This window comes from Saimiri boliviensis, chromosome 6 (genome assembly GCF_048565385.1).
Source record: "Saimiri boliviensis isolate mSaiBol1 chromosome 6, mSaiBol1.pri, whole genome shotgun sequence".
In the NCBI taxonomy this organism is placed as follows: Eukaryota; Metazoa; Chordata; class Mammalia; order Primates; family Cebidae; genus Saimiri; species Saimiri boliviensis.
In genome coordinates, this window is record NC_133454.1 from 115,193,787 (window position 1) to 115,216,145 (window position 22,359).

The 22,359-nt window shown below is 42.8% G+C and overlaps 1 protein-coding gene across 50 annotated transcripts in view; it reads right to left on the reverse strand.

The window, feature by feature from the left end:
• CELF1 (CUGBP Elav-like family member 1) overlaps nt 1–22,359 on the reverse strand; it is a 106,136-nt gene that overhangs the window by 20,882 nt on the left and 62,895 nt on the right. For 15 of the 50 annotated variants that reach the window (XM_074401463.1, XM_074401462.1, XM_074401461.1 and 12 more), the window contains 3 exons: nt 2,802–2,989; nt 1,118–1,200; nt 730–778 (listed from right to left, as the gene is read on the reverse strand). In XM_074401463.1, coding sequence (XP_074257564.1) covers nt 730–778; nt 1,118–1,200; nt 2,802–2,979 — 310 coding nt within the window. In that variant the 5' untranslated portion in view covers nt 2,980–2,989. Of the gene's footprint in view, nt 1–729; nt 779–1,117; nt 1,201–2,801; nt 2,990–17,299; nt 17,452–18,720; nt 22,132–22,359 lie in introns of those variants that run through there. The other 35 variants (XM_074401421.1, XM_074401439.1, XM_039471192.2 and 32 more) reach the window with 4 other exon arrangements.

Here is a 22,359-nt window from a genome sequence, read left to right on the forward strand (position 1 = left end):
AAAAACTGAGATAATGTAGACAATGGATTACTTAAAACGCAATTCAAATATTCTAAGAACAGCAAACAAACTAGACAGAAATCTTTTTTTTTTTTTTGAGACGGAGTTTCGCTCTTGTTACCCCGGCTGGAGTGCAATGGCGCGATCTCGGCTCACCGCAACCTCCGCCTCCTGGGCTCAGGCAATTCTCCTGCCTCAGCCTCCTGAGTAGCTGGGATTACAGGCACGTGCCACCATGCCCAGCTAATTTTTTGTATCTTTAGTAGAGACGGGGTTTCACCATGTTGACCAGGATGGTCTCGATCTCTCGACCTCGTGATCCACCCGCCTCAGCCTCCCAAAGTGCTGGGATTACAGGCTTGAGCCACCGCGCCCGGCTAGAAATCTTTTTTTTTTTTTTTTGGAGACAGAGTCTCACTCTGTTGCCCAGGCAGGAGTGCACTGGTGCGATCTTGGCTCACTGCAATCCTTGCCTCCCGTGTTCAAGTGATTTTCTTATGCCTTAGCCTCCCGAGTAGCTGAGATTACAGGCATGCACAACCACACCTGGCTAATATTTGTAGTTTTAGCAGAGATGGGGTTTCATCATGTTGGCCAGGCTGGTCTCGAACTTCTGGCCTCAAGCAATCCACCCGTGTTGGCCTCCCAAAGTGCTGGGATTACAAGCGTGAGCCACCATGTCCGGCCTAGGCAGAAATCTTAAGGGGAAAAGTGTTTATATTTGCTTACCATTGTTCTTCTCACTGTCAGCAGGTTTCATTTGTATAGGGTGATGCATCTAAAAAGGAAAATTATGATTATCATCACTGACATTGATGGCATTCAGAAATATGTATGTACTCTAAAATATCAAAACTTGAGCTTTAAAGAGTTCTCTCTAAACTCATGCCTACTTCATGATCTTTTCCCAGAAAATAAATGGGAGTCAAGAAGTCAAAATACACAAGACTCGGTTGAGAGAGAAGTGTCAGGTAATCTCTAAAGTACTCCCTTTACATCAATTCCTGCAGCAGTTACCTTGTCCCCAAAATGTTTTTCAGTGTGTGCCAGATATGTATAAGTATATCCCATCTATCAAAATTACCACATTTACATTTACTAGTGGGAGCTTTCTTACCCCTGGGAGGACTTTCATGTTGTGAAGAGCATTCTGAGCTTCTAACGCGGCTTTACGGGTGTAAAATGTAACAAAACAGCACCCTGCAATAAATAAGGTTTCATAAAATCAAACTTTGAAAGCAGAGAATTCCTGGAGCAATCGTTCCTCCACTGACATTATCAGATCTTAAAAGAGAGGGCTGGGTTTATTAAAATTAGTGAAAAGGGTAGGGGAGGGTAGTGGAAAAGAATGAATATGAGTATGTAGCAGGAAATAAGAGATTATTTTCGATGCACTTTATTGTTTCAGTCTCCTCCTAGTTACATTATAAGTCTTATTTAGCTGCTCATATAACTTCTCTGGAAAAGATGACTTCTCTTATAAAGAAAGGTTATGTGCCATTTGATTCAATCCACCCTACTTAGAACACCAGGTGGTATATGAGACAAGAAGACAGACGGGACTCTACACTTTTGCAGCTTGTAGTCTACCAGAAACTCTTTCTTTCACTGCTCAGAATAAACCATTCCCTACTTCATAGCCAGATTCTACCATATGCCTCAAACATAATTATCATTTATTAAATTATAAAATGACTTGAGAGCAAGCACCTCTTAACTTCTTTTTTTTGGACTCTTGGTTCTCATCAAATATAATTAAGCTTCTAAAAGCACATGGTGCTGCCTCAGATCTGTAGATTTTGTGCTTTGTATCTTTATTGGGGGTAAGAGGGGAGGAAGTATATCTTGTAAATCTTGGGCTTCAATGTTCTGACATTCCCATATTCTCATGAGATACAATATAGAGTTCTTTGAAAATCATGCTGCAGCTGTTAGGATTGTAAATTACTGAATGTTTTATTGCTAGTCACATTCAGAAACTATTATTCTATATATTTTTTAGTTAACTACGCCAAAAAGAGAAATTAATTCCTCTGCTTCTAGATCCTCAGCTATTAAGCTGGTTTCAAATACGACAATCATGCTTGCTCACATTTGCACTGTTGAACAGCTTTCACAGAAAATTACTTGAAAACTGGTCAAACGGAAAATAAGAACATGTCTGTGTGTATATGGGGCAAAGTTAATACCTATCTACCATCAGTCCTGTCAAACTTCCACTCTGCTTGGCATTTCTGGAAGCAGCTCAGCCTTTCTTCTCCTGTTCATTTTGTAGTAACAGCAAACAAGTTGCCTAAACAAATTCTTTCTATTTGATAAACCACTCTGCAAGGCCTCTGTAATACTAACAAGAAACCTATAGGTTACGTGGACAGTCTTTCTCTTTCAGCTTATGCTAGCCCCAACACTGAAGAAAACTTTATACGGTCTACTTCTATTTTACCTTTGTCACTCTGGTCCCAAGATCAAATGAGACACTCATGTGAGTCTGTCTCTTAAATTTAGAGCCCTCACAAAGGACTGCCCAAGATCCAATTTACAAATTATCCTCATGCTATCACCTTAACTTTTTAAAGCCATTAAATGTGTTTGAATTAAAAGATATTACTACTATAAAAGGACGGATTTTTTTCCCAATAGACAGACAGACAGGAGTATTCTGGCAATGAGAGAAAGAATGGACATGAAAGAAATTACATATAAAAATCAAATTTTGTTGTATCCTGTTAAAAACCCAAAGCCCTCACCTGCTCTGAGAGTCAGTGGGAAAAATAAGATAAACCAAAACCCAAAGCCCTGACCTTTGCTCTGAGGAGGGTTTTGGCTCCTATCCCTTAGGACGTTGATTTCATATACAGCACCATACTGTTCGAAGAGTTCCCGCAAGTCCTTCTCAGACCAGGTCCTTGGAACCTGGCCCACAAACATCTTGATAGCATCAAGATCTGGTTGGTCTGGGTGGTCCAGGGTGCCGTTCATTTTCTTTGAGCTGTGTGAGATAAAATGAAACTTCTATTATGTAATAATGTTGCTTTCCAGAGAAAATTTTCTTTTCTTTAAGGATCTTAACTACTTCTGAGATTGTAGGGGAAAAAACCACTTCTTTCATTACTTCCATTCAGTTTACTAGAGTTCTTTGGTTCTCCTTCACCACAGCCACCCATTCCATCAGATGCCAAATTAAATTCACCATTTTGACTGGGACATCCCAGTTATTACCAAGAAACCGACAATTGTACATTTCTTGTGTAGCATGAGAATGATCATGCTAGAGGAAGAAACAAGATCAAGTTTTAATAACTTTTAAGCATACTTAACAAACACTAAAAAGAAGGCCCATAAAATAACAAAGGACTAATGATTACAAATAAGATTCAGAACACTTCAATGTACAAAATGACAGGTGAAGTTTCCTTTCAGTAGAAGTTAGAACAGAAGCACTTGATTTCCGAGGCCTAAACTAAGGACTAGAATGCTGGCCTCTAAATGTAGATGACTCATGCATAATTATAATGCTCTTGAGTTAAGTCTCCAGACCAAAACAGAGCTCTGCCTCTTAAATTTCCAGATGATTGTGCAATGAACATAAACAATGTTCCCATCATTCTAGTTTTTCTGTTTCTGAGTTATCTAATTTACTGCTATTATTCTAAGACCAGCTAGATTCCCATACTGAGTGCAACCATTTTAACAGCCCCAAATTCCTCCAATCTTATCACATTGTACTTATAACTCTATTTCAGTTTTATTACCTTTAGAACCTGAAGGATAATCAGCTATTTTAATACCGTCATCCTTCCTTGCCACTGTAAAGAGCCAGGTGAATTCTTTCTTACACTATAGATGTTTCCACTCAAAACATACTTTTTTTTTTTTTTTAAAAGACAGAGTTTCACTCTTGTCACCCAGGCTGGAGTGCAATGGTGCAATCTTAACACACTGTAACCTCCACCTCCTGGATTCAAGTGCTTCTCCTGCCTTAGCCTCCAGAGTAGCTGGGATTACAGGCACTTGCCACCATGCCCAGCTAATTTTTGTATTTTTACAAAATACAAAAGAGATTGTATCTCACAAGATGGTGAGACGAGGTTTCACCATCTTGGCCCGGCTGGTCTTAAACGCCTGACCTCAGGTGATCCACCTGCCTCAGCCTCCCAAAATGCTGGGATTACAGGTGTGAGCAACCGCACCTAGCCTCATACCATCTATTTCAAAGTCCTTCTTTCTAGTTGTTTCTAAATTTAACTCTGAACATTTATCTGAACCATTATTAACTTAAATTCCACATAACCAGCACCATTAGCTTTCCTATTAGTACTTGCTTAATCCAAAAATCATATATTAAAAATTGCAAGGTTCTAATATCCAATCCCACATGTGTGTGCTTTTTTTAAAAGACAGAGTTTCTGGCCGGGCGCGGTGGCTCAAGCCTGTAATCCCAGCACTTTGGGAGGCCGAGGCGGGTGGATCACGAGGTCAAGAGATCGAGACCATTCTGGTCAACATAGTGAAACCCCGTCTCTACTAAAAAAAAAAAATACAAAAATTAGCTGGGCATGGTGGCATGTGCCTGTAATCCCAGCTACTCAGGAGGCTGAGGCAGGAGAATTGCCTGAACCCAGGAGGCGGAGGTTGCAGTGAGCCGAGATCGCGCCATTGCACTCCAGCCTGGGTAACAAGAGCGAAACTCCGTCTCAAAAAAAAAAAAAAGACAGAGTTTCACTTTTATTGCCCAGGCCTAAGTGCAATAGTGTGATCTCAGCTCAGTGCAACCTCCACCTCCCAGATTCAATCAAGTGTCATGCCTCAGCCTCCTCAAGTAGCTGAGATTAAAGGCATACGTCACCATGCCTGGCTAATTTTGTATTTTTAGTAGAGATGGGATTTCACCATTTTGGGCAGGCTGGTCTTAAACTCCTGACCTCAGGTGATCCACCCACCTCAGTCTCCTAAGGTGCTGGGATTACAAGTGTGAGCCACCACACCCAGCCAACGTGCTAGTTTTCTTTCAACAACAACAAAATCATTTTTCCACCATTGCTATCTTCTGAACAGTGTCTGAAGATCCTTAAGAATGCTCATTCTATGAAAGTAACTCAACTTCTTTTATTTCCTTTTATTATTCTTTCTGCAGTGGCGCCATCTCAGCTCACTGCAACCTGTGCCTCCTGGGTTCAAGTGATTCTCCTGCCTCAGCCTTCCAAGTAGCTGGGATTGCAGGCACGTGGCACCATGCCAGGCTAATTCTTTGTATTTTAGTAGAGACAGGGTTCTGCCATGTTGGCCAGCCTGGTCACAAACTCCTGAACTCAGGTGATCTGCCTGCCTCGGCCTCCCAAAATGCTGGAATTACAGGCATGAGCCACCACATCTGATCTATTTATTTTTTATTTGAGAGAGATTCTCTCTGTTGCCCAGGCTGGAGTGCAGAGTCGCAATCTCAGCTCACTGCAACATCTACCTCCCAGGTTCAAGTGATTCTTGTGTCTGAGCCTCCTGAGTAGCTGGGATTACAGGAATACATCACCACGCCGGTTAATTTTTGTATTTTTAGTAGAGACAGGATTTCGTTATGTTGGCCAGGTCCTGAACTTCTTGAGGTCTGAAGTGATCCACCTGCCTTGGCCTCCCAAGTGCTGGGATTACAAGCATGAGTCACCATGCCCAGTCTCAAATCTTTTTAAATTTAACTTTTACAGGGATTATTCTTACATCATTTTTGATGACTCTAGCACTATCTAAACGTCAAAAGCTGTAAGACAAATGGCTTATAGACCAATTCCTGAACCTACATCTGTGAAGGTTCCCCATATTCTTCCAGGTTAATCAGCTACAATCCTAAGATTGTACTAAATTTCCATCTTCATTGTGGAAATTCTAGCATTAAAATCATGCTTAACACCTTTTAAAATAATCAGGCTGTATCCACCTCTTCCAAACTAGACTGACAGCTCCTTGCAGGCAGAAACTATTTCCTATTCATTCTTGTAACCACACCTGGTACAGTATCTGGTTCAAAGTAAGCACTCAAATGTGTGAAGGAAGAAATTTCTTAAGTCTCAACAGTTCCCATTTAAGCAATTAGCTCTGATAAAATGAGACCTGTACACAAAAACAGCACTCAAATTAAAGAGCAGCTATTATCTCCTATGATCATTTGATTGCCAGAGGACCAATATGCCTTTTTCTTTTAAAGACAAGGTCTTGCTGTGTTGCCCAGGCTGAAATGCAGCGGCATGACCACGGCTCACTGTAGCCTCAACCTCCTGGGCTCAAGCAATTCTCCTATCTCAGCATTCCCAGCAGCTAAAACTACAGGTGCAGCTGGGCACAGTGGTTCACGCCTCTAATCCCAGCACTGTGGGAGGCCAAGGTGGATGGTTCACCTGAGATCAGGAGTTCGAGAGCAGCCTGACTAACATGGTGAAACCCTGCCTCTAATAATAATAAAAATAATAATAATAAAAACCTACAGGTGCATGCCACCACACCTGGCTAGTTTTTTAACATTTTTTTTGTAGAGAGAGGGTCTCACTACGCTGCCAGAGCTGGTCTGCAACTCCTGGGCTCACATGATTCTCCCACCTCAGCCTTCCAAAGTGCTAGGATTATAGGCATGAGCTACCGTGCCTGGCCTGTTTTCTTTTCAGTGCTTTAGACTGCATCATTTTACTGGTTTTCCTGTAATCTGTTAATTTAAAATGTATGGCAGATCATGGCAAAAACATGATGTGACTGCTTTTAAACACTTAATTCTAACGTTCCAACAGAAAGCAGCTACCATGATTAAAAAAAAAAAAAAAAAAAAAGCCCTATGGCCGGGCCGATTGGCTCACGCCTATAATCCTAGCACTGTGGGAGGCAGAGGCACGTGGATCATTTGAGGTCAAGAGTTTGAGACTGGCCTGGCCAACATGGTGAAACTCTACCAAAAAATACTAAAGAACTAGCTGGGTGTGGTGGCATGTGCCTATAATCCCAGCTATTCAGAAGGCTGAGGCATGAGAATTGCTTGAACTTGGGAGGCAGAGGTTGCAGCAAGCCAAGGTCGGGCCATTGCAATCCAGCCTGGGTGACAGTGTGAGACCGTGCCTCAAAAATAAAGCGGCCGGGCATGGTGGCTCACGCCTATAATCCCAGCACTTCAGGATGCTGAGCTGGGTGGACTACCTGAGGTCGGGAGTTTCAGACCAGCCTGACCAACATAGTGAAACCCTACCTCTACTAAAAATACAAAAATTATCTGGGTGTGGTGGTGCACATCTGTAATGCTAGCCAATCAGGAGGCTGAGGCAGGAGATTCGCTTGAACCAAGGAGGCAGAGGTTGCAATGAGCCAAATTCACACCACTGCACTCCAGCCTGGAAAACAAGAGCGAAAGAAAAGAAAAGAAAAGAGGAGAGAGGGGAGAGGGGAGAGGGGAGAGGGGAGAGGGAGAGGGGAGAGGGGAGAGGGGAGAGGGGAGAGGGGAGAGGGGAGAGGGGAGAGGGGAGAGGGGAGAGGGGAGAGGGGAGAGGGGAGAGGGGAGAGGGGAGAGGGGAGAGGGGAGAGGGGAGAGGGGAGAGGGGAGAGGGGAGAGGGGAGAGGGGAGAGGGGAGAGGGGAGAGGGGAGAGGGGAGAGGGGAGAGGGGAGAGGGGAGAGGGGAGAGGGGAGAGGGGAGAGGGGAGAGGGGAGAGGGGAGAGGGGAGAGGGGAGAGGGGAGAGGGGAGAGGGGAGAGGGGAGAGGGGAGAGGGGAGAGGGGAGAGGGGAGAGGGGAGAGGGGAGAGGGGAGAGGGGAGAGGGGAGAGGGGAGAGGGGAGAGGGGAGAGGGGAGAGGGGAGAGGGGAGAGGGGAGAGGGGAGAGGGGAGAGGGGAGAGGGGAGAGGGGAGAGGGGAGAGGGGAGAGGGGAGAGGGGAGAAGAGAAGAGAAGAGAAGAGAAGAGAAGAGAAGAGAAGAGAAGAGAAGAGAAGAGAAGAGAAGAGAAGAGAAGAAAAGAAAAGAAAAGAAAAGAGGCCGAGCGCGGTGGCTCAAGCCTGTAATCCCAGCACTTTGGGAGGCCGAGGCGGGTGGATCACGAGGTCGAGAGATCGAGACCATCCTGGTCAACATGGTGAAACCCCGTCTCTACTAAAAATACAAAAAATTAGCTGGGCATGGTGGTGCGTGCCTGTAATCCCAGCTACTCGGGAGGCTGAGGCAGGAGAATTGCCTGAGCCCGGGAGGCGGAGGTTGCGGTGAGCCGAGATCGCGCCATTGCACTCCAGCCTGGGTAACAAGAGCGAAACACTGTCTCAAAAAAAAAAAAAAAGAAAAGAAAAGGAAAGAAAGAAAGAAAGGAAGGAAGGAAAGAAAGAAAGAAGGAAGAAAGGAAAGAAAAGAGAAAAGAAAGAAAGGAAAGAAAAGAAAGGAAAGAAAGGAAGGAAGGAAAGAAAGAAGAAAGGAAAGAAAAGAAGGAAAGAAAGCAAAGAAAGGAGGAAGGAAGGAAGGAAGGAAGGAAGGAAGGAAGGAAGGAAGGAAGGAAAGAAGGAAAGAAGGAAACAAAGAAAGCCCTGTAACTAGTGAAACACTGACTGTTACTCCCTACAACCTGTCCCAACAACTTTAATTATCAGTTGTAATAGCATTTACTAAAATATTGCTAATCTCTCATTATATTTCTATTCTGGAGAGGGTTAACAAAGAACCCCAATGGTGCCCAGAATATGTTTTGATAAGGAAGCTGAAAGCTATTTCTGAAAAGCAGTTTTATCAATCTGTATTACATTGGAGCCAACTGCTCCCAGCTTGCCCCTCCTCTCTGTTGTGTGCCAATTCTAAACTTTTGCATACTGTTTAGTGCAAAAGCGTAAATACAAGTCAATACATGTAGATTACAGTTTACCGAAAAGTTTAATAGAAACTCAAGATTCTAGACAAATGTCCTCCTCTGCTCTTCAACTTTGCAAATCCTTCTTCATTTTTTCTTGTCTACCTACACCAGGGGTCCCCAAACTTTTTACACAGGGGGCCAGTTCACTGTCCCTCAGACCGTTGGAGGGCCGGACTATGCAAGGTGTGACACCCTTCACAGCCAGCGCTGCTGCCTCCACTATCCCAGACAGCGGTATACAGTGTCACAGGCCCAGCACCGCCTCCAGTGCTGTATACAGGGATGGCAATGATCAGCCTGTGACACTGTGTGTACAGCGTCCTGGACATCTGCAGCAGCGGTGGGTCTCTTCTGTGGGAAGCCCACTGCTGCATGCTTCCCCTATTGTAAGACACCTCCTAAAAATAAGACAGCCCCCGTCTTTTGGGGGTAAAATTAATATAAGACAGGGTCTTATAAGAGGGGAAACACAGTGTGTAGTAATGTGGGGGAGACTTTTGGGCAAAGGGAGGTTATAGGGGCCATGATGTTGTTGTACATTTGGGGGAGTATGGGGGCCACTGTATTGTGTAGTAATGGTTATAGTGCTTTGCCTTTCTTCCTACTTCTGCTGTTATTTCACACTGCTTCCAGTGACGTGGGGCGCCACAGCCGCAGACCAGATGTGCATCATATGATGGACTCCGGGAGCCGTGACACGTGCGTCCTGCGTCACCAGTAGTAGTACTGTACGTGAGTGATGCTGTGCTTTGCTGCTGCCACATACAGTACTCCAGGAGCACAGGATGCGGATGCATCCTGTGCTTCTCTCACTGACCACCAATGAAAGAGGTGCTCCTTCCTGAAGTGCGGCGGGGACCGAATAAATGGCCTCAGGGGGCCGCACGCGGCCCGCGGGCCATAGTTTGGGGACCCCTGACCTACACCATGAACCTCCCCTTCCCTGTTTATATACCAATTCAACAGCCAGAAGACTCCCATTGGGTAGTGTTCTTTAAAGTGTGGCTCAAGAGGTTGGGCACAGTGACTCACTTGAGGTCAGGAGAGTTTAAGACCAGCCTGAACAACATGGTGAAACCCTGTCTCTACTTAAAAAAAAAAAAAAAAAAAGTCCGGGCGCGGTGGCTCACGCCTGTAATCCCAGCACTTTGGGAGGCCGAGGCAGGTGGATGACGAAGTCAAGAGATCGAGACCATCCTGGTCAACATGGTGAAACCCCGTCTCTACTAAAAATACGAAAAATTAGCTGGGCATGGTGACGCATGCCTGTAATCCCAGCTACTCAGGAGGCTGAGGCAGGAGAATTGCCTGAGCCCAGGAGGTTGCGGTGAGCCGAGATCGCGCCATTGCACTCCAGCCTGGGTAACAAGAGCGAAACACCGTCTCAAAAAAAAAAATTAGCTGGGCGTGGTGGCACACACCTGTAGTCCCAGCTACTTGGGATGCTAAGGCAGGAGAATCGCTTGAACTTGGGAGGCAGAGGCTACAGTGAGCCAATATCATGCCACTGCACTCCAGCTTGCATGACAGAGGGAGACTGCCTTTTAAAACAACAATAACAACAACAACAAAATCCCACAAAGTGTGGCCTAAGGACCAGGGGCAATCTTCAAACTTAACTCTTGAGAAATTTTTACAGAAATTAAACTGAGCAGTTTTGTACTTGTTCCATCTAATAATATAAAAAACAAACTCATACCCTTTTATTTTTTCCCCTACATCATTTTCATTGTATTTTACAAGGGAGTGGGGGGGTGGGGAGAGATACGGACCTTTGCCACAGTTTGAGAAGCACTACCCAGATATAGCAACAACCGCATGTATACCCATGTGTATGTATAAGCAATCACAAACTTTTCTCTGATATTGTGTCTGAAGAGATAAACAACAATGTTCTTTTATTTTCCCTCTTCCACATATATTTCCAGTATGCATACTGTCATTAAAAGTAGCTATTGTAATTAAAAAGCCACCTAGGTACACATCAGCCACCACATCATCCATTTACTCTATGTATCACTAAATATATTCTCAAATTTGTACCTTACTTCCTCACTTGATGGAGAGTTAATATATATTTATCATGTCCATTCAAGAAACAGTGAATTCAGCAGTTCCCTAGAGAAGTATCTATAGTGTCCCTGTCATTCCTAAGAGGGAGGACTATGGAAACTCCTATTTCCTGTGGCCGTACTGACAGCCCTGAACTGGGAACAGGATGGAAGAAAGGCAAATCAGGCCCTGCAAGAATGTGAAGAGGAAGAAGATAAGAAAGTGGCAAGTGTTTTAGGGGAAAGGAATGAAACCTACCCCCTCTCTTTTTATGTTTCTACTACTGGCAGCAGAAGCAGTAATACTACTACCTGAAGAGGTAGTTGCTCTCATTATTGCTTTTGCTTATTAAGAATGAGCAACTGTGAAAATTCAGAGGAGACTAGCTCATCTACCAAGACTTCTGATGAAGCATACTATGAGAAAACACAGTAAGGACACAACTGGGAAGGGATACATGAGGGAACAACAAAGAGCTTTATTTTCAAAGTATTCATTTGTTCAAAATTCTTTAACACTCTCTTCTTTTTCTCCTTTCTCTTCCCTTCTCAAAATTTCTCCATGCAAGGGCCTGTCTCAGGGGCAGCACAAATGTTCTAGTCTACTTTTTTCCCATCCTCTGGCGCAAGTGACTAAACCAGGGGGTGGGTCTTAATCCAATGGCAAGCTGATCCATTGGCTGGCCAGAAACTTAAGACCCTTGACTTATGCTTAAAATCGAAAAACAGGCCTGGCCAATCAAGCTCCTTTATAGCTACACTGAACAATACAATAGCCACTAGCCACAAGTGGCTAAACTTAATTTAAAAAACTAAGTTGTTCAGCTGTACTCGCCACACGTGGCTAGTGGCTACTGTATGAGACGAGACAGAATGTTTTGTTGTTGTTGTTTTTGTAAAGACGGAGGCAGTGGTGGTGGTGGGGGGTCTTGCTATAAAGCCTATGCTGGTCTCGACCTCCTGGCCTCAAGGGATCCTCCCATCTCAGCCTGCCAAATTCTGGGATTACAGGCATGAGCTCCCAGCTGAGATACAGATTATTTTCATAATCACAGAAAGTTCTATTGGATAACACTGCTTTACAGAATGTGAAACTGGTTAACAGAAACAGGCAGTTAGTAGTGAAGTCAAAAGTGGAAAAATGGCAACTAGAGATAGCATGGATTAACTGGACAAGCTGGAAGTGCTGTGGCCAAGAGCTAAGGGGTCATATTACAACATAGACGGACCTTGAAAACATTATGCTAAGTGAAAGAAGCAAGTCACAATAGGACACATAGTGTATGTTATCATTTATATGAAATTCCCAGAACAGGCAAATATACAGACAAAAAGTAGGTTAGTGGTTGCCTAGGAATGGGAATGGGGGCGGGGGGACATTGGGAAGAGGGGAATAATTACTAATGGATACAGGGTTTCTTTTAGGAGTGATAAAATATTCTACAATTAAATAGTGGAAATGGTAACACAACTCTGGAATATAACTGCTCACTTTAAAAGGCTACATTTTATGGCATGTGAATTATGTGTCAACGTGGAGGGGAAGGAGAAGGGATTCAAAGACAGGCCATGTTGCAACCAAAGTTATAAGGTAGTTAAGACAAGAAAGGAGGCACATGTAGAGTGAGTAGAATGTGTATCCTGGGGTCAGAAAGATAACATTTTCTAGGTCTTCCAGCTGCAGAGCTCCTGATTAGATTACGGTTCAGTCTACCTGCATCCTTATAAGAAAGCCCTTTCATATATGCTAGCTTGAGTGGTCATCTGTTTCTTTTTTTTTTTTTTTTTTTTTTTGAGACGGAGTTTCGCTCTTGTTACCCAGGCTGGAGTGCAATGGCGCGATCTCGGCTCACCGCAACCTCCGCCTCCTGGGCTCAGGCAATTCTCCTGCCTTAGCCTCCTGAGTAGCTGGGATTACAGGCACGCACCACCATGCCCAGCTGATTTTTTTGTATTTTTAGTAGAGACGGGGTTTCACCATGTTGACCAGGATGGTCTCGATCTCTCGACCTTGTGATCCACCCGCCTCGGCCTCCCAAAGTGCTGGGATTACAGGCTTGAGCCACCGTGCCTGGCCGGTCATCTGTTTCTTGATGCCAAACAAGACCTTCAAATAGGACCTGTTTAAACATCATTCCTGAAACCTTCATTATTAACTTTTTCACTTTGCCCTTCTCATTACCTGTTGACTTCCCTTTGATTATACAAATAGAAAAAATTCAGATACTTACCAATCCCTCCACCTGCCCAGCAGGCAAAAATACTTGTTGCATTCCAAACTTCAGCCACCACCCACCCTTATACAACGTCCCTCTGGCTCACATACAGTGCTGTGGAAAAACTGGAACAGAAGTGCATCAGAATAAAAGGGCCCAGAAACACTGGCCTGAGTTACTACCAGCTGCTCCCTAGTGAGAACAAGACAGAATACATTTATGTGGTGAGAAAGTCATTTTCATTTGGATAAAGGGCAATCTTCCTATCATGTGGGGTGTTAGGTATCAGAAAAAGCTATCTCTAACGACAATAAAGACAGTAATAATTTAAAGTCACCATCTAACAACAGAATAGCTAACAATATGCTTTGAAAGGTTTTCAACCTTCCTCCATGAGGTACGGAGATAAGTTCTGGAGACCTTATTTCTGCAATCATCTTTAATTACCAAAAACCCTCGAAGGGCGTATCATTTATTCAACTTTAATTCCCAAACTTTTACTATCGTGCCAGATACTACACACTACAGGGCTCTATAAAAGACTGAGTAATATGTGTTCTTACTGAAAAAGTAGAAGAGCACAACTATAATCTTCTACAAATCCTATGAAGCAATGTATAAAAGTTCCATGAAAGAAGTAGCTAATATGATTTTACTGTATTTGGAGGAGGGGAGGGTGTATGCAGAGATTTCAGCTAAATAGAGTAGACAAGCAGAAAAAGTGCTACACGGCATGGAGTAAAGCAGCCTAAGGGAGATGAAGAAATGGTAAGGACTGAGGAGACGGGAAGAGAGAGCAGGATAACATTAGAAGGGAGAAAAAGGACTTGAGAAAGTTGTGGGAAGAGTACAGAAAATAGAACATACTAGAGAGTTGACAGAATAAAGAGGTAGGTCAGAGAGATCTGGTGAAGGGTTTTCCATCTTATACTGACAGGCTTGGAGTTTATTCCAAGATTTTAGAATAAGTGAATGATCAGATCTGTCCTTTTAAAAGACACCTAACAATAATCTAGAGTATGAAATAAGGCAGGGAACATGGAGATCAGAAGGCTCTTGCGTAAACTAGTACTGAAGATGAACACCCAGTCTCAGACAATGCTAATAAATTTTGGGCCAGGATACACTAAGACATGGAGTTCACTTAACTCCAACAAGGTAAGGAAGAGAAAGAAACTAACAACTCTTGGGTTCTAGTGAAGAAAATACGGGGAATTATTTTTTGTGGGGAAGTCTCTAGATGAAAGTAACCAATGAGCAGTATAGACCTCAGAAGACATTTGTGGGAACAGAGATCCGAGAAGCACATCAATTTCCCCTTAAGCAATGGGAGACTGAAAAAAGTCTGGGACACAACTCATGAAAATACCCCATCTTAGGGTGCAAGCAAAGTAAGAACCACCAATGTAAGCTTAAGAGTGATCAATGAAGAATAAAGAACATTGGGTAACTGCTCACTGACAGTCAAGGCAGCCTGGTCTAGTGGGTAAAAATAAAAAGACCTTTACATTAAACTTGTACTTCAGGCCAAACATTGATACCATTTGTCCTCAGTATCTCACTCAACTGGGTTTCTCATCTATAAAATAGGGGCAATAGCCTATGCCCAGGTACCCTCGCAAAGATTTGGTGAAGATGGATGACTAAAACAGATGCAAATGCACTCGGATAAAATGTTGACAATACATTCCCTGATTGACTTTAACTCAAAATGACCTGCATTAAGCCCACTAGCTCTCAAATTTTAGCATACACAAAAACCATGCAGGACACTTGTTAAACTAGAGTCTTGGGTCCTATTCTAGCATAAAAACATCTGAATTTTTATGTTCCAGGTGACTTTCATGCATTGGTCCGTGGTCCAGATTTAACAGGACACTGAATGAGTCCAATGTCTTAAAAGATAAGAAAACAGGCTGAGAAAAATGCTGTGTCAATGTTGGGTTGAATGAACACCAGGCAGTGGCAAAGCACAGGAAGTACGACAATAAAAGGTAATTTGAGTCACAGTCTTGTTTCTAAGAGATCATAAATCCTGGGACATGGAAATATTCTTATTATGTATTACATCTTTTTGATGATATTTGCTGTAATTTCACCTGTTACTGCTAAAATAAAATTTTAGTAAAGAACTCTAATAAAAAGATATTTAAATTACGGTTGTCTTGGAGACTACAGAGAAGGCATAGGATCTATTTCAAAAGACTAATAAGACAGGACAGGTACCGAGGCAGCAGGATAGCGTTGAGCCCAGGAGTTCAAGACCAGCCTGGGCAACACAGGGAGACCTCGTATCTACAAAAAATTTACAAATTAGCCAGGTGTGGCCAGGCGCAGCGGCTCATGCCTGTAATCCCAGCACTTTGGGAGGCCAAGGTGGGAGGATCACAAGGTCAGGAGTTCAAGACCAGCCTGGCCAACATAGTGAAAACCCTCTCTCTACTAAAAATACAAAAAATTAGCCAGGTGTGGTAGCAGGCACCTGTAATACCAGTTAATCTGGAGACTGATGCAGAGAATTGCTTGAATCTGGAAGGCGGGGGATGCATGGAGCTGAGATCATGCCATTATACTCCAGCCCAGGTGATAGTGTGAGATTTCATCTCAAAGAAAAAAAAAAAAAAAGAATCAGCCAGGTGTGGTGGTACATGCCTGTGGTCCCAGCTACTTGGGAAGCAGAGGCAGGATGTTGAGGCTACAGTGAACTGTGACTGTGCCACTGAACTCTAGCCTGGGCAACAGAACAAGACCCTGTTTCAAAAACAAACAAAAACAGCAACAGCTAACTTTGGGCTCTGCCCCTGCCCCAACTATTCCACAAAGAACTGTTCAGTTTCTACTATTATCCACACCTGTTACATCTAATCTCAGGGTAGAATGATTTGCACATGGAGGCCTAACTGCAAAGACTTGTATTAACACCTGTTATCTAGAGAATATTCACCATTTAATATTTTTGGCTTTGAGCCGGGCACAGTGGCTCATGCCTATAATCCCAGCACTTTGTGAGGCTGACGTGGGAGGATCATCTGAGGTCAGGAGTCAAGACCAGCCTGGCCAATATGGTGAAACCTCGTCTCTACTAAAAATACAAAAAAAATTAGCCAGGCGTGGTGGCGTGCGCCTGTAGTCCCAGCCACTGGAAAGGCTGAGGTAGGAGAATCACCTGTACCCAGTAGATGGAGAATGCAGTAAGCCGAGATCGTGCCACTGCACTCCAGCCTGGGCGACAGAGTGTGACTCTGGGGGAGGCGAAGAGGGGGGTGGGGGGGAGGTGAAGGGGGGTGGCGGGCTTGGGGGGAATATATATATATATATATATATATATATATATATATATATATATACACATTCATTCTAGCTTTTGAATAACCTAAAGCTCATTTGCTGGAGGTTCCAAAACACTCTGAAGCCTCGTTACAGTCACTGAAATCAGTTCAGAATTTGGGTTCCCAGCAGCTACAACTCAGGGCCAGGGTAGCATTTTAGCTGTGTAAAATAGCACTTCTTGGAGAGTACTGCAAGTTAACAAGGTTTCTTATTCTTGTAATTTATTTGGACAAACTGCCATTCAAGATTGATTCAGTTTTGCTTTTCTTGGACGGTAAAGGGCAATCTGATGTTCCTAAAATAATGTGCTGAGCTGCATTTTCAATTAGATTGGGGGTAAAAAAAAAATCAGGATTACACTTTGTATGTCAATACAGAAAGTTGTAGCTGATACTAAACACACTGACTAGCTACCAGTCTCCTCTGTGATATGAGTCTAATAATCTAAATATTTAAAATAGTAAGACCTTTTTTTCCTGAAAAATTATTTGAAATTGCATGTCCAACCCAAAGCAACAATGCTACAGTTAAAAAAAAAAAAAAAAAAGACTTGGAATCTATCAAATAGGAAAACACTATAGCTTAAAGGAACTGGAGCTGGCACACTTGAGCTGATGTTGCTGGTCATATATCAAGTGCACCTTCATGTAAAGAACTTAGAGCCTTCAGGAAATAAGCAGTACTGAGACAGACTCAGACTACGATTGAAAACAATGGCATGAGAGAATTCGGGTTTTGGCTTCCTTTCTCATTTTTTTCTTCCCCCTCTTAAGGAAAGGAACCAATTTCACCTAATAAAACAGCCTAGTCCCTCTGCTTGTGATAAAAATTAAGACAACAAAAATACTTACACGGGACTGGAATTCAAAGAGCAATGATCCACCATCATTTCCGGAAGGAAATCCAACTTAAACGCAGCCATCACCTCACTCTCCCCTTCAGAAGCCAATGATATTAACTTGCTGCACTTGTCTGATCCACAAATACACACAGCTTTAGCTTCCTGGGCCCCACAAAAGACACAAAGTGGAAACAGGAGCTCAGGGAAACCAGCAATAAGTGCCACAGAAAGAGGCAGGACTGGGGAAGGGGTAGGGAAAGGGAGTATTGGATTAAAATGGGGATGTGACCATGTGAAGGGAGGCTCAGCCCATCACACAATGAAAGTGCTGATGCACCAGGCTTGTTTTGTGTGATTTTCCCTGGCGAAGCAGTACTAAGTGCACTGTCAGATAAATAGAGTGTCAGATCCATGAAGATAGCAGTGCCTAACAGAGCAGAAGAAACACAAACTTGTTTCACATCCTCCAAACTCCTCCCTGAAAACCAGTTTTTACGGTCCCCCAAAGCCTGAAACTACCTAAAGCAAGAAAAGGCTCACCTCATACGGTCTGAAATGTTTTTAAAGAAGAACTGATTGTTAGCCTTGGTTTTAAACTTAGTTTCCATGTGCCAAAGACAGCAATGAGCACAGTGCTTAGGTCCAAACTAACCTCAGAGCAGTCACATAAAGAGGCATGATAAGACCATCAGAAGCAGGCCAGAGGGAAGCTGGTTGAATAAACTGGCCACCAGAAACTTACCACTCCCATACAACTGCCTACAGTGGACTGGCCTTGCTTTTTTTCCTTGGTATTTTCAAAAGAGCATCAATTTCTCAACTGACCTTGCTTTCTTGATGATGTGCTATCTAAGGGGTAGAGCAAGGTGTGCTATCTAATGGTTCCTCATCAGGGTGAAAGACTTTTAAAATTCTTGGTTCAGTAACACTCATTAGATGGCACAGGAAAATTTTCTTTACTAACTCTGAAGCTTAATTTGCCAGAAAATAAAAATGGAATAGTAATCTTTTGCCATTTACTAGCATACCAGGAAATAATGTCTTTTCGGTTTTCTGTTTCCTTTCTAAAGAAACAAAGAACAAAAGCCATCATAGTGATAATAATGAAAAAGAACCAGGGACAACACTCAAACATTTAAGGGGAGAACCAAGGAATGAAGTCTCTTCATTGTCTTTTTCCTCTTTTAAACTGTTCCTAAAACCAAGACTAGTGAATGCACACATAAAAATTCTATTACGGGTGAGCAGTAGCGATGGATATACTTAGCAGTCAAGGCAGATGTGTGCTCCCGTTCTCAATTTAGCTCCATATCCCCCCAAACAACAAATGGTGGCATTTCAATATTTAGGCAGTGACTCTAAAATGTTATCTCTGAAGGCTCCCAAATTTCACAGGCTTTCTTTCCATTTTTATCATTAGAGTTGCCTTACCTCAAAGATTTCACTTCACCCAAGCTCAGTTCATAACACAGGGAACTTTGAAAAAAAGAAGTTATGTTCAGCCTGCAAAGAAGTAAAACGAATGAACTCCTAAATATATAGAGTTAACTTAAAAAAAAAAAAAAAGAAAGAAAGGCAACACATAATGGCATAGGCCTTAAAGTTCTGATCTGTGTAACAATGGCTGACACCCGTCTGCATCTGACCCAGGAAATTTGTGAAAACTGTCTTCTGTCCATGTCCAGATGTCATCACCCAAAATCTAGAACTGTAAGAGCAGCTTACTGCTTTTTCTATTTTTGTCAGAGACTTGTTTATCTGATTTACTACTATGGAGGCAGAAGTGGCAGAAGCTCTCTTCTATCCCATTAAAGCAGCAAAAACAAGCTGCAAGCGAGAGGAGACTGTGCAACTCACACACAGTACACAGTTTACCCATCCATGCCTATCAGGCAGAAGATGGTAACCCTAGCTGGGGCTGGTTAGATTACTGGCTATGTATGTCCTAGTTTTTCCTACATACACTGGAACTGATGGCATGCCTCTTCCTATAGAAAGCTGCCTGGACCAAGGAATAACTGAGTTGACAACCAAATTAAATCTTTTAGTGCAAGAATTCCTTTAAAAAGGCTGGGTACAGTGGCTCGTCCCAGCACTTCGGGAGGCCGAGGCAGGCAGATCACAAGGTCAAGAGATGAAGACCATCCTGGCCAACATGGTGAAATGCCATCTCTACTAAAAATACAAAAATTAGCTGGGCGTGGTGGTGCGCGCCTGAAGTCCCAGATACTCGGCAGGCTGAGGCAGGAGAATTGCTTGAACCCAAGAGGCAGTAAGCTGAGATTGCACCACTGCACTCCAGCCTGGCACCTAGTGACAGAGAGAGACTCTATCTCAAACACAAACAAACAAAACCAATAAATTTCAGGGAATTTACTTGTTATTGTTTTTAATATTTACCAAAAAATAATTTTGAGACAGAGTTTTGCTCTTGTTACCCAGGCTGGAGTGCAATGGTGCGGTCTCGGCTCACGGCAACCTCCGTCTCCTGGGTTCAGGCAATTCTCCTGCCTCAGCCTCCTGAGTAGCTGCGATTACAGGCACGCGCCACCATGCCCAGCTAATTTTTTGTATTTATTTTTTATTTTTTATTTTTTTTAGTAGAGACGGGGTTTCCCCATGTTAACCAGGATGGTCTCGATCTCTTGACCTCGTGATCCACCCGCCTTGGCCTCCCAAAGTGCTGGGATTTACAGGTGTGAGCCATTGCACCCTAAAAAATATGAATTCTAATTGCATCTCTAGTTTAAATCAGAATCACATCTATAATAAAAGAGTACTTAAATGGAGATATTACTGAGTTGCCAGGCACTGCCCAATGTATGAAAAGATATGCACTCCTTAAAATAGTTTTCACCATGCCAAAGGCTGGGAAACATGATTTAGAGTAACGTCTTACAATCATTTTTTCCCAGTCATCTAACTTTTTTTCAAAAGAAGTCTCTAGAGGCCCAATTTATACAACAGTTGAAAACAGAAAATAGGTCCTATAAATTCTCTGTGCTTATACTGCTATTAAAATCCATTTAATGATTTATAAAGCAACATTGCTTTAAAAAACCTACAAGATGTAAGTGTTATTACAACAAAAAGGGCACTTCTCTTTAGGCAGGTCACAGAGTTATCTCAATATAATTAAATTCAACATGCTTTGGGAAAAGAGAGCACAGAAATTAATCACAAGTCACTCAATTTTCGAAAGAGGTTATGAAGTGATAAAAACAATTATGAGAATACAAAAATGCAAATACTAAGGGAAATTTAAAAGTAGAATTAAAAAAAAGTTATTCACAAAAAAACTGCCCATATGTGTGTGTTTAATGTCTTAATCAGATATACAGTCCAGGCTTTTCCCGAAAAGGAGGTGTTAGAAATACGGTGACAGGAGGTGTTATAAACAAGGGTCTGCTGCAAAAGAAGGTCTTAACTTTCCCTCAGTCTCTTTTTATCACTTGTTCCTTTCACTCTGAATGTACTTTTATGGTTTCCTCTTCTCTCCCTGGTTGTCCCTCTGTTTTCTCTGCCTTGAATATTCTCTACTTTTTAAAAGAGCAACAATTCAAAGCCTGATTAAGTGAAGGTAGGAGCAATCAGCCTGCTGTAACATTAAGAACCCAAATCATTAAAAGTGATCAATACAGATAAGGAAAACACTCAAGAGAACAGCACTCACTGCATTTAGGATATAGGAATGGTATAAACTTAACAGGAAGATGTAAAACTGGATTAGGGGAGAGAAAAGCTAGCAATCACAGCATGTTTTGCCCAAAGGATGAAAAAGCAAACAAAAGAACAGTTGAGCAAAAAAGCCTAGGTGGCATATGCAAATACCTATCTTGATAGATAGAACCAGGGAGTTCTACCAACAAGTGAACAGATTTTACATTTCCACCCCAATAATCTAAGTATGTTTGAAAGAGCAATAAAGTGAAGTCTGGTTATATAAGCACAGGAGATCAGAAGCTACTACTGGGTTATAATTAAAAATTAAATTTAAAAATTGAAATTAAAAATCACCATCAGTCTATACAAGGGAATTCAAAGTGCAAAAATCTAGGGAATGGTCATAACCTCAGACTGCTAAGCGGACTGGTATTTTGAGATGATATAAGAGATAAAGAAAAAAACTAAGCATTTGATATCACTTGAAAATAACCAACCAGGCTGGGCACAGTGGTTCACGCCTGTAATCCCAGCACTTTGGGAGGCTGAAGTGAATGGATCACCTGAGGTTGGGAGTTTGAGACCAGCCTGACCAACATGGTGAAACCCTGTCTCTACTAAAAATACAAAATTAGCCAGGCATGGTAGTGCACACCTATAATCCCAGCTACTCGGAAGGCTGAGGCAGGAGAATCACTTGAACCCGGGAGGCGGAGGTTGCAGTGAGCTGAGATTACGCCACTGTACTCCAGCCTAGGCAACAAGAGCGAAACTCCGTCTCAAAAAAACAACCATAGTAACTTAAATTTTTGCATGGTGTCTTTTTGGACCTAAATTTCACTTCTAAAATTGAGTATTTCTAATATAGTTAGTGGGTCTCCTCAGCTCCCAACCAAGTACCTTGTATAGGTAAAATATGCTGACACAAATTGGTAATTATCTTCTGTGGCATTTCACCCTGTGGGAGTTTTTTGTTGTTACAAAATGTGACAGTTAAGAATAATTTAAGAGGCCGGGCGCGGTGGCTCAAGCCTGTAATCCCAGCACTTTGGGAGGCCGAGGCGGGTGGATCACGAGGTCGAGAGATCGAGACCATCCTGGTCAACATGGTGAAACCCCGTCTCCACTAAAAATACAAAAAACTAGCTGGGCGTGGTGGCGCGTGCCTGTAATCCCAGCTACTTAAGAGGCTGAGGCAAGAGAATTGCCTGAGCCCAGGAGGCGGAGGTTGTGGTGAGCCGAGATTGCGCCATTGCACTCCAGCCTGGGTAACAAGAGGGAAACTCCGTTTCAAAAAAAAAAAAAAAAGAATAATTTAAGAGTCAGGAGCACAGGCTCATGTCTATAATCCCAGCACTCTGGGAGGCCAAGGTGGGCACACTGCTCAAGTCCTGGAGTTTGAGACTA